The sequence below is a fragment of the Rhagoletis zephyria genome, unplaced genomic scaffold, assembly GCF_001687245.7.
Source record: "Rhagoletis zephyria isolate East Lansing unplaced genomic scaffold, Rhagoletis_zephyria_1.1 Rzeph_scaffold_00028, whole genome shotgun sequence".
Classification (NCBI taxonomy): domain Eukaryota; kingdom Metazoa; phylum Arthropoda; class Insecta; order Diptera; family Tephritidae; genus Rhagoletis; species Rhagoletis zephyria.
Genome location: NW_016157112.1, coordinates 474,410 through 487,181, shown reverse-complemented (window position 1 = coordinate 487,181; position 12,772 = coordinate 474,410). Strand labels below are relative to the sequence as shown.

Below are 12,772 nucleotides of genomic sequence, written 5' to 3'. Positions count from 1 at the left end.
ATCAAACTATGAGAATGCGTATATCCATAAAAAATTTACAAGCAAATTAGAAAAAAATCACATGTCCGCGACCTACGATATTCCTACGAATATAATCTATTTAAATATGAAATGATTATCGATGCTTTTATCCGAACAAACGTAAAAAACATGCTTCACAACTAAAAAATAATTAAATGTAACCGATTTCTTTACTAATTCTTGTCTCGATATTGTTATCGGATTGGTTATCGATAATTTATAGATGTCGATAATTTATCGCTATTGTTATCGATTTTGTTTACTCTTAATTAAATCTTATGTCAATAAGATCGTTTGCTTCAATAAATCGTTGACCAGATGCCAAATGTTGTCATACTTACAAATTTAGTTTTATATTTTGGGAGCGTGACACACTAGCGGGGACAGCTTGGTGCTTTGGCTATCAGGGCTACTATAATCCGTTTATTAATACCTCAGTTTATTTGATGTGTAAATAAGCTATGCCGTGAAGCCAAAAGTCGTAGCTGGCAAAAAATTTTCGAGGCCGTTTAAGCAGCCTGTGGATAGTGTCAAGCCCGTTCGCCATCTAAACTGATCTCTGATACCGTTAATTAGCGAGGGACTGTCGACATAGTAAGACCTCTTGACGAAATATACGTTAAGACCTTTCGCGCACAAATCGTCTGGGTCCCTGGAGATTGCGACAGTAACGGAAGTTCAAGGACTTGCAAACAGAAAGAACAACATTCGCTTAGTTACTGGAGCTCTTACCGAATATTATCTGAGTAGATTACGAGCAGCCACACTGGTCGCACCCAGCTAAACGGATAGCCAAAGCTCTTGGTTGCCATATCTCCAATGGACTTGGTGACCTCAAAGCAATGGGTATGAGGAGAATATGCACTTTCTTTTGGAGCACCAAGTGAATTTTAGGGGAATGGGATTAACTATAAATATCAGGCGGTATCACAAAGGACCCTGAATCTAAGTGAACCCAACAGAGAACTGCCACCCAACCCAGTCTAAGCGAAATCAAATTCGTTCCCTTTTAGTTATAGTGTATTTCCTGCCGAACTCCTCATTCATGTAACTTTCATATATATGTATGTTTGTATGTACTACGTACATATGTAGATCCCATTCGCAAATACATAGACAAGCAAATTTTAAATCGAAACACAAAATATTGGTGTTTTATGTGACATATTTAATGGTCGAAAACACAATGAAAAGGCAATAAAATGGAAATGTTGCGGCTTTTGTTTGAAGCTAACAACAAAACCACTTTCAACTTTCTGATAATCAGAGCGTTTTAAATTTAAATTAAAATTTAACTTTAGTTAACCTAATCCTGGTGTACTGCAATTTTTTAAACTAAAAATGGTAGTAGTAAATTTCGGAGGTTCTGATAAAACTCCTCTAATTACAGTTAAAAAAAATCGAAAAACGGTTTAGTCAGATACTTAAATAGCATTAATTGGTGTAAATTGGTAATCACTGAATAATCGTTGTCATATTGCATTAAAGTGAAACCTCGATAACGAAGTTGAAGGAGTTTGAAAAATGCTTCGTTATACATACATATCTATAGTTTCGTTATATTTATAGAATACCAAAAAACAAAGAAAAAAAACAAGGAAAAATTAAAATTTTTTCAATATATTCAGAATTCGCTATGTAAAGGCTTTTGTGCCGGGATTTTATCATAGAGAGCTTTTTGCTAACGAACCTTTAAACGTCAATATATTTCGATGGTTTTCATGCTCATGGCCCGTTCGCCATCTAAACTGATATCTGATACCGTTAATTAGCGAGGGACTGTCGACATAGTAAGACCTCTTGACGAAATATACGTTAAGACCTTTCGCGCACAAATCGTCTGGGTCCCTGGGTCTCGCACCAGCGAAGTTTTTCACGGGACTCAGCAAAACAAAATTTTTGTTCTATGTTTTTATAATGAGTTTTGACTGTACTGCTGGCCTAAAATTTCCCATGCTAAATTATGAACCCTAAAAATATGCTACGTTTCTAGAGGAATATTATCTATATTTTATACAAGTGACACTCTAAAAATCGGTACAATAAATCTCTCTTCCCCAAAAAAAGCCCACGTCAATTTTCTTACCTCTCCTACTGTCAGAAATAGCTGATTTCTAGGCTTCGGATATTTGTGCTAAAAAGTAAGCCTAAAAATATGTACCAGCATAACTAAAAGCAAATGATAAACATCATTTTATACATAAATGAATTTATAAATTTTTCTTATATTTATGATCGTACATAATTTCGGGATTATCTTTAGCATGAAAATCCGTTGTCAACTGATTTCCCTTTGTGTTTCTTAGCTTTTCTTTTTGCATATATTTAGGCGCCAACGCCTTACGTTTAGATAATCTGGCGATGAAAATTGAGCAAACCATTTTCAAAATTACAACTTTTATACCACATTCCCAATGCACCTAAATCTGAGGTTTGGTGCAATCTTACGAAAGCCAGGAGGATTTCCTATATATATATTAGTGATTTCGATTTCTTGGAGTTCAATTAGATTTCAACGAAAAAATGCCATCGAAGTTCTCATGAAGAAAAAATTTATGTGTCATGTAGTTTGGGTGCCACTGTTGGGTAAAGTGCCTAAAGGTATGCCACCATTTTTATCGTAAAATGAAATACAAACCACTCATCCATACATATGCTACCGTTATCGCAACCCTGCAGGGAAACCCCGAACTAGTCAACCAAACTTCTAGTTTAGTGCTAGATCTTATCGCCTAAAACGAACCAGTTCGACAGTAGATCCCCACCACTTCGAAAGCAGCTAACTCTTAGATAGTTGCTGCTAAGTCCCCTTTTTCTAAAAAGTTATATTTTGATGTCCGAAACAAGAACATTTACGCAAATTTACTAAGTCCAAAATAGTCACAGAAAATGTGATAATCTATATCTAAGCTGACGAATTTAGAACTGGTTCGGAACTATAGAAAAAGGGATGCAGATCGTACTAGACAGCATCTGTCGAATTTTAGACTGGTTCGGAACTATCAAAAAAGGGATACCTACTTTCTTCAAGGTAACAGCAACGTCATCGAGGGTTAAACGATAGGCCCATTCTAGCTGCATATCCACGAATCAAGTCCAGTGATCTGTGATTGTGGCTACTAAACCGGGCTTGGTTAGGTCGATGTGGTTGACTGCATCCACTAGAGCAAAGATGCGCATTAAGGCCCAGTGCGCTCATTGTGGCACTTTTTGAGAGCTCGTCTACAATTCCGTCCACGCTAGACAGCTAAAGTGATGATGGTGAAATAAACGCCCTCCCGATAGGCCAAGTCGGTAACAGAGAGAATGAAACCAACGAAGACAGAGTCGTAGCATTTCGTGTCCAAGCTGGGCTAGATTTGTCGTTGTCGTCCTACACGTGGTTTCTTACGACCATTTTTTATTTACCTTCTGGATGAAGTCTGATTTAACTAATTAAGTTGAAGTCCTCGGAAGCTCGTACACACGCAGTTACCTTGTGTGATTCCGTGGCTGGGAAACACACTGTGGGTTGTTAGCTTATTGGCTGACTTGTTGAGAACTTGTCTGCCTTTTTGGCCAATTTGGAGAGGTCTCACAGCCTTCCCTGCACTTAGTATTTTTGACAGATGAATGGGCGAAAAATTATTGCGGGTACTTGTGCAATAAAACAAAAGAGAGTTCTCATTTGTGCGCTATGAGCAGTGTTGCCAGATTTTGTTTACACAAAACTGTGAATTCCACAAAAAAAAACTGTATTTTCAAAAAAAAAAAAAACGTTTACCTACAAAAACCAAAGATTTTTTGGAAAATTAATGTTTTCCAATCGCACTACTGGAATGGTGTTGCCATTGCTGCCGAAAGTACTACGATAGGAGGTAACTGAAAATTGTGCAATTTTTGAAGTGAAATTAATTGGGGAATACTGTAATACGACTTAGAATACCGAAGGCTGCATACTGTCCTCGGACATTGAGAAAACGTCTAGATATCTGCCCCTATAACTTCAACCTCACTCAACCTACTTCTTTTGAACCTTTTAGTGGCATTAAGTTTAGTTTAAAAGATTTCTAAAAATAATCCTCAAAATACTACCCAAAAGTTTTTTTTTACTCTTAAAAAAAAAGAAAACGGCAGCACTGGCTGCTGACTCCATTTTTCTCAAAAAAATAAAGACCTCAAGATAGCACCTCCATCGCCCCTTTTTATTTTAAACATTTACTTCCAAAAGAACGAAGAAAATATTTTAATTTATTAATCAAATCTGAAATTTTTAAAAACTATAATTTGTGCTAGGAGCTAGTTTTAAAACTGTACACTTGCCTTGAAAACTGTAATTTGCAATTGATACTGTGAATATGGCAACACGGTTTATAAGCACTTCTAATACGAATTCTAATGAAATTTCATATGTGTTGTATAAACTTAGTAATTTCACGAGTGAATATCAGATACTCAAAACAGCAGGGGCGGTATAAGCAGCTTGAATATTTTGTATTCAAGACCATTTCGAAGGACTTAACAAATGCTTGTTGGTGAAATACTCCCGCAAGCACTTACACAGAAATACACCGATAAAGAGAGCTCAACACCCACACGCAATAATGATTGCAACAAAGAACAATGAAATTTTGGAAGTTGAAAAATTCGGAAGAAGAGCGTCCGAACAAACTTTGCGTCGAAATTGCTGTTGTAGCCTCCCTGTCAGCCTAGCAGTTGGCTATTGCTGATTGCACACTACTGAAGCTGTTCGTGACAATGATGGTGCTGATGACGTTGTATGTATGCGTGCTGTGGTTCACATTGTATTGTATATTTTTGCTGATTCGCGTGATGTAGTCAAGTGGCGATGATGGCGGAAAAAGTCACATAACCACCACTGCTAGCAAGCATTGCGATTACGTGCGGGTATGCCTTTTGGGTTTGCATATGTATGTATAGGTGTTTGTGGGTAAACCCGAGCGTAAAAACAATATGGCCGACATTTGACCTTTCCGCGCCCATTACACGCACACGCACTGAATAGCAAAGTGAAAACGCAGCCCGCAGTACAATTGTGACAAAATGCAATTGAAAGTAAATATGTGAGTAGTAAATACGAAAGTTCGCGGATTTTTTGCGCCGGAAATATGCGTAAAAATGTATAAAAAACGCAGCGTAAAAAAATTATGAAAAATAGCGTCACAGCCTCGTGAACACTTTGGGTGAGGCTCAGGCAATTTCATTTCCTTTTATTTTATTTATTTGTGTTTTTTTTTGGAGGAAAAAAATTTTCGCACGGTCATTCAGTGATGACAAAATAAAACGCTGCAAAAAACCCAGCATCTCTGATATGCTTTGTATGGGGTTATGTAGAACAATAATGCTTCCGATACTGTGATGGACGTATTGTCAGTCAGTAAGTCATTTCAATGCAAGTCATGGAATTCGTAACATAAAATAAATGAAATGAAAAAAAAATAACAAAAAATTTCTGAAATTCATACTATTTCGATTTAAGTATTCCCACCAAATCGGTTCGCTTCTCTTCTATGTGAACATTAGTGCTGCTGAGAACGTTGACAACGGGAATTACACAAGAACTAAATCCTGGGAAACGTTCCCAAAGCGGACAAAATGCGAACAAAATTTCGGGGAACATTTTCAAGAGAACAAAATGGAAACCAAATTGTCCGGAACGTTCTGGCAATGTACAGAACGGAAAAAAAGTGTAAGGTACTTTCTCTCGAAGAACAATTTGGAAACTTAAGTCTCAGGAACGTTCTGAGAGAGAACGAAACAGGAACAAGTCTTCTCTGAACTATTCGGTAAGAATGGAAGCCAGAACAAAATTTTACTCATAGCGCTACATTAGTTTGAAATGTTTGAATATTAACTGAAAGATAATTGTGCAAATTAAGTCGACGAACTTTTCTTGCAACGAAACGAACTTTCGTGCAGAACGAAAGACACGAACTTTTCTTGTATAGGAAATGAAAAATTTTGCCATAAATGGACAGCTCACCCTAATGAAAAACGATAAGAAAGTTGAATTGAGCCAGCTTTCCTCTAGCTTAGAATTAACTGAAACGATTTTTCATCCCAAAACGCAGACACTCCTCTCATTCCTAACGTTGAGATCTTAGAACTTTTGTTCTCGATGTTTTCTCTAGCAAACCAGACTTTTGTTCTTATTTGATTCTGCCTGAAAACGTTTTCGATACATTCGTTCTTATGTTGTTTTCAATGGAAACGTTCCCGAAAGTTGCGTTTTCATTCTGTTTTATTGACAACGTTCTTGCGAGATTTATTCTAATTTTGGCCTTTTCGAGAACTTTCCCGAGAATTTGGTTCACATCTTCTTCTTTACGGAAACGTTCCCGAACCTTTTGTTCTCATTTTGTTCCCGTTCAAACTGCTGTTAGTACTTTTGTTCCCCTTTGGTTCTTTTGCGGAAACGTCCTTCACCTTACATTTTGCTCTCGTGCAGAACTAAAACCAAACGTCAACGCGTTCTCTATCCCTGCATAATATCCGTAAAAGCAAGAACAAAAAACATGCGCATTTTTTTTTTGTACTATTGCTACCTCTTTGTATGATTTCGCCTGTGGTTAAAACGTTTAGACATTGGCATTAGTCATTAATTTTTTAATAACCAAGTAATCTAGTATTTTTATTAATCAATAATGGTCAAAAGATTATTCGATTAGTTATATTGTGAATAACTCAGTGAGAGGGGAGACCAGTATTTGCGTATGTATTTATATAAAAAAATATTTATTGGACCAAAAAGTAGTGGGTAGGCACTGTGGCCAATGGTAATCAACTATTACCACCTCCGCATGGTTGTAAGCCATGCAGAGTCCGCAGAAGACTCCTGAAGCAGTGTCCGGAGGATGCATCAGACTAGGCCGAGCATACTTTGAAGTGCCATCTTATTGAAACTTAAGAAAGTTCAATTACTTGGCAGTTGAGAAGTGCATGTGCAAAAATTTCCTAAGTTGCATAAAGGAAATTTTTGCACATGCAGCAGTACATAGCATGTATTTAGGCGCCTGGTGTTAGCAGACGCGCCTAAACATATTGTTTCACTTAAAGCTAGCTCAGGTTATTTAAGGCCAGATTAAAATGATTGCCGTACTCGTAGACCACAAACGGTAGTAATTTGTGATACCACCATATCGATGGTTAAATATTGACAATTCATAACTGACATTTTTTCCGAAATTGAATTATATACATAAAACAATTGCTAATAAAATTTGCAATATGTTTGGCCATCGATATTTTAATGGTAACTGCTGAGCTATAAAAAACAGCGTTGTGTGTCAAGAATTGGTGTTGTGGCAGTGTTCTTTCAAAACACGCAACACGATTGAGAAGTCGACATTAAGGAGATACCTTGATCGCTGCCGGTTCTACCTCAGCCATGGTGACTTAGCGATTGGAGATGACCTGCCTTTAGTCGAGCGCTCGTTGTACTAAACGAAAGTTTTTATTGTGTCCAAGAAAAATCCGTAAGTCGTAAAAACCACTCGCACCCCCTCCTTCATCGGTAAGATAGTCTTGTGTGTATCGTTCCTAGCCAACTCATCCGCCTGCAGTTTCTACCATTTATCAAATAGCATAAAAATCGTCACCTATATTTGCTTTTAACTTTAACCCATTGGTGTACCAATATACACATCTGGCATGGGCTCGTTTGCACAGAGTTTTACTTTAAATTTTTCTGCTAAAGCAGACTTATTTTAGCAGTGACGTTTGATATTTCCATTGCATTTTCCATTTATCCTATCGGGAGCGAAACCAACTTTAAGAGTTTTTTAAATGACAGTCGTTTATAATATTTTGGGCACTAAACTATGGAAGCAACTTTATTAAAAGTTTTGTCCAAGTAGGAGTTCCAACTAAGCCTTTGATCAAAGTTTCCAAGATATTTGGCCTTATCAGATCATTCAGGTACCGCCCCTATCAAAGTATATCGTGAGTATCTTTAATAAAAGATTTTAAAAGCCGTACTGTAACGAGCAAAAATAAATGCAAAAAAACCGCAGTTTTCTATCCAAGCAGCCGCATTGGCCCACCGTTGACTTATAGACTAAACGAGTTGATTTTGAGGTCTGCAAATTATTATGGCAACTGAAACTCAACAGATCCGCTGTGATGTTTCAAAACAGGACTCAGTACTATTGATCTACAGCTTTATATCAACGCATGACAATTATCATAACTATTGCGCCTAAAATTATACCTCAAAACCTGGATTATATATAAAAATATATAAACATGTACATATTCTTAAATTTTTTGTACATCGGGCTTTATATTTATTAAAAAAGAAAATGAACCAAAATACACACTCAAGTTTTTCTCAGATGAAATTAGCTTGAGCCTTATAGGGCAATTCTGGCTAAGATAGTAAAAATCTTTCGTAAGACAAATGAAAGACAGATGGCAAGATAGTTCCAGATACTTTTGTTATTCTAACACAGCGCTAGTCGTGATGATCTATTTTGAGAGAAAATAATTGTATTCTATTTGAACAGAGCACAGGCGTCCCATTCGAGAGATACGAGTTCGGGTCCGCGGGCAGCTAATTTTATTTTTATTTTTTAATCAAGCATATATTTTTTATTTGGTTGTTCATTTTATGTATTTTTTTCTTTTTCAACTTAATTTTTTCATTCTTAATTTATTTTTGTTTTTACTTTTGATGTTATTCCTTTAACAAGAAGAATATTTTTTAATTTCATATGATTTTTTGGAAGTTATTTAATTTTACCCTTCTAGAGTTAATTATTTTTCATCTTTTAGTTAAAGAAAATTACTTTTTAGTTAAACTAAATTTTTAGAAACTTATTTTGTTTAGTTTCTTGTTTTAATTTGATTTGGTACTTTTTATTTAATTTGGTTTCTTTTTTGATTAAATTTTCTTTTAATTTTTGGACTTAGTTTTAAAATTAAAAATAATTGTTTCTTAATTTCAATGTGCTACTTTCTTTTTGATTTAATTTTTTTCTTTTTCTAATTTAATTTCTAGATTTACAGTCAATTTCACGAAAGTAATTTAAGTAAAAAATGATTTTAATTTTTTGAATTTTACATGGAAATTGACAGAAAATAAAAAATTATTGTCCATTTAAATTGCCGTTGATACCGGCTGTTAATAATTTTAAAAAGAAAAAAAAACATATTTCTTTTAATTTAACTTAATTTTTTAAAACATTTATATTTAGTTTTGATTTATTCCTATTTTATTTATTTTACTATTTGGCTTTTTTTATTAGTTTTTATTGTTTTAAAATCAAATATAATTATATGTTTTAATATAATATGATTTATAAACTTATTGCTAAAAACCGAAAGACAGTAGAGAGCTTTGCAGATAGTTGCCAGAAAGGCTTGTGTCTTTCGAAAGACTGGGGTGAGTTGAAACACAGTTGCCACAATTGCCCTCGATGAAACAGTCACAGATAACACCGTGCCATAATAAATTTTACACACACAAAAATTAATGCATATATTCGAGAAAATATAAACAAAATATAGTAAAACTGCGTTTTCCATTTTTCACTCTGACGTCAGGATTTTTTAAAAGGACTTTGAAATTTAAGAAATATGATTATTTCTAAAAAGTTATTACAAATATTCAGTGTAATGTAGAATTATAATGTATCAAATAAAATATAAAATCCTGTAAAATTACCAAAATATTAAAATTTTTGGTGCATAACTGCTTATTGGCTTATATGCAATATTTTTTCTAAGCTCCATTTTTTTCAAGAATTTAAGGTTTATTACCTGCATTTAACTATATTCGCATGGGTGTCAGTCACCACGCATTTATACATACGGTATTGCCATTTTCAAATTCTCGATTTTTCTTCTTCTATTTTAAATGCTCACTTTTTATTGAGTTAATTCCCTCGCATGTATCAGAGCCAAAAAATGTTGACTCATTCTTCTTTCTTTTTTACATTTAATTTAACAGGAGGCATGTCAAAATTACATTCGCATCATGGTGGTGACGTCGCCGGGTCGTTTATTTATATGTGGCACCAATTCATTTCGGCCCATGTGCAATACATACATAATCAACGACAATAACTATACCCAAGAGGCGAGCAAAAGCGGCCAAGCGGTATGTCCCTACGATCCGCATCACAATTCAACGTCAGTATTTGCTGGTAAGTACAATGAAAATATCACTACTACCAACTTGTATGTATATTATCCTTATATACGCGGCTATTTATGGGCCTACATACATATATGCATACATACAGTTGTGTTCAGTATAATAGTAACATTAAACAAATTTTTACACAATAATACGTAGAAAATTAGGTGGAAGATCAAGAAGATCAAGTTTATAGATGAGCAACGAGTGGCACACAATGGTATGTTAGAATTTGATTGGAAAACGCTCTATCTCTGCTGCCGATATTTTGAATTTACATTGAGTTTGGTTGTTCCTGAACCATTTGCTGAGTTAGGGCGTTTCCAAACCGGCTGCCTAGAGGCCGATCTTCCACTCAGCCGTCAAAATAAAGCAGTTCCTATTAATATGAACACAATTGTATATACTACTTTTTTCTTAGTTCATACAAACAAAAAAAAAGTAGAGTTGTATTGTGTATCCGCCGCATATGCACAAAAAACGTCAATGCTGCATGTTAACCGGCTTGCCCTTGTCGTTAGTTTTACATACACAAAACCCTTCTACTCTTCCTTGTGCTAACGCCATTTTCAGCGTAACGTTATCAACCAATTCACAAGTTAGCTTTTAACGTATGCAACGTCATGTTTTTTTCGTTAAAGTTTTTTTTCTTGGTTTTCACGTTTTTTTCCAGGTCTTTTTTCTTGTGTTCTTCATAAGTGGTTGTGTTAATTTTTTCGCTGATTTTTTTTTCCTGTGCGCCTTTATTTAGCGATAGTTGCTCTTTTCTTGTTCTTTTTTTTTTTGCTATTATTTGTTGCCACTATTGTCTATCTATTCTTTTCATTTTGTTTCATTTTATAACGTATCTTCTTCGTTTTTGTCTATTTGTTTGTTTTGCTTTCGTTTTTCAATTTTCTTTCTCTCTCACACTCCTCTGAGTCGCATTTTGTTTGTATTCGAATTCATGTACCATTCAAGGGTTCGAGTTTGGTTTTTGGTTCGCTTCATGCTGTTTGTGCCGCCACCGCTGCCGCCGCCGCCGCCGCCATCTATGTGCAACACTTTTCGCTCTTCTGTTCTTGCAAATTGATGCGCCATTTTGTTGCAATAACTGTGCATTCTTTATTGTCCTGTGCGCGGCTGGTGGAGGTATTCGCTGCTCAGCTTTTTTTCGCGTATGCCGTTAGCATTATTTTGTGGGTCGGTGTACCACCGATAGTTTTGCTATTATTCTTGTGCTCTAGAGTAGGGGAATTGTAGTGAACATACTTTTTCTAGCCGGGTTTTGGTTTTTCCCCCATTATTTTCACTTTGTTTCCGGTATTAAAATTTGTGTCTTGTTTGTTACCTCTTTTTTATGGGCCAATACCTTTGGTACTTCTCTGTTTTGTTATTTTATTTTCTTTTTGTTTTGTTTATAGTTTTGCAAATTTTGTCCTTTTATTTATTTTCATACAGTTTTTCAGTCCCTCTTCGCCACTTTTTCACTCATTTTTGGGTGTTTCAGATTTACCTTTTTCTATTACTATGGCGAGTAGATACGCGCTTTGTGAGTATTTTTAGCGCACAGGAATCGGATAAAAATTGTCATTCATCATCCGGCGCACTAGGACAGCCATACATGAGCCAAAACTAACTTTTTTTTTTTAGTTAAATATAAATGTATCTCGCACAACTACCAACTCGACAAACGTGTCCTCTTCATCCTATGTATGTATCTCTAAACCCCTTTTGCTTGTGCTCAGCACTACATTCAGACACTGTAGGGCTTATGGCCGGCCACCACGGCTTGTCACGGATACTGCTGTATACCGTTAACTTTTTTTTATGAAAATTTAAAATTTTTTTTTTTAACATCCGCATATTTTCTGGCCGCAATGATAAATTTGCTACGCAGATCAACGCTCTAACGCTTTTCGGAAACATATTGGTTGGTTAGTGGGCAAAGTGCGGTTGATTAAACGAATAGAAAAAAATAAATCAAATATACTTTCAGGTTAGTTTTAGCAGTTGAAACTACTGACAGCGGTCTATGCGCGCTATGCTATGCCATATTTAGTTGCATATTTATTTGTTAGATAATTTATTTTCACATTTGCTTGAGTTATTTTCTGTTTGTTTTTTATTTTATGGTGCACGACATTATTTTTTCGCACAATTTTTATTTGCCATAAATATTTTTATCACATTCAAATGGGGCCAATAACTATTTGTGGCCATTTCGGTTCCATTTCCTGGTGTTGGTGTTTTTTCTTCCTCGCTGACTGGCTGGCTGGCGCTGCAATGGCAACAGTAGCAGCGGATACACGCGTTTTTTTTTTTTTTGTTGCCTCGGTTGCTCGCTTGACTAGGATTTGATGATAATTTATGACCAAATAAATGTGAACACAAATCTGCATATCATGGACATGTTTCACATATGCAATTTCAGCTTGTATGTAGTTTGTAATGCTTATGAGTGTAAAGGAAGCGGCTGTTAACGTAAAATACAATTGTGTCAGAAAAAAAGCACATTACGACGGTAGTATACAGATATGTATATATGTGTGCGTGGGTGTAGTAATAACATGAAAAGGATCTTTATGTGAATGTGTAGTTCTCCTCTGCTGGTGGCAATACCCGATTAGAATG

The 12,772-nt window shown here is 35.5% G+C and overlaps 1 protein-coding gene across 1 annotated transcript in view; it reads left to right on the top strand.

Annotated features, from left to right (window-relative positions):
• Positions 1-12,772, top strand: part of Sema1a (semaphorin 1a) — a 441,797-nt gene that overhangs the window by 309,063 nt on the left and 119,962 nt on the right. The window contains 1 exon segment of the mRNA XM_017616838.1: positions 9,971-10,166. Within this exon segment, the coding sequence (XP_017472327.1) occupies positions 9,971-10,166 (196 nt within the window).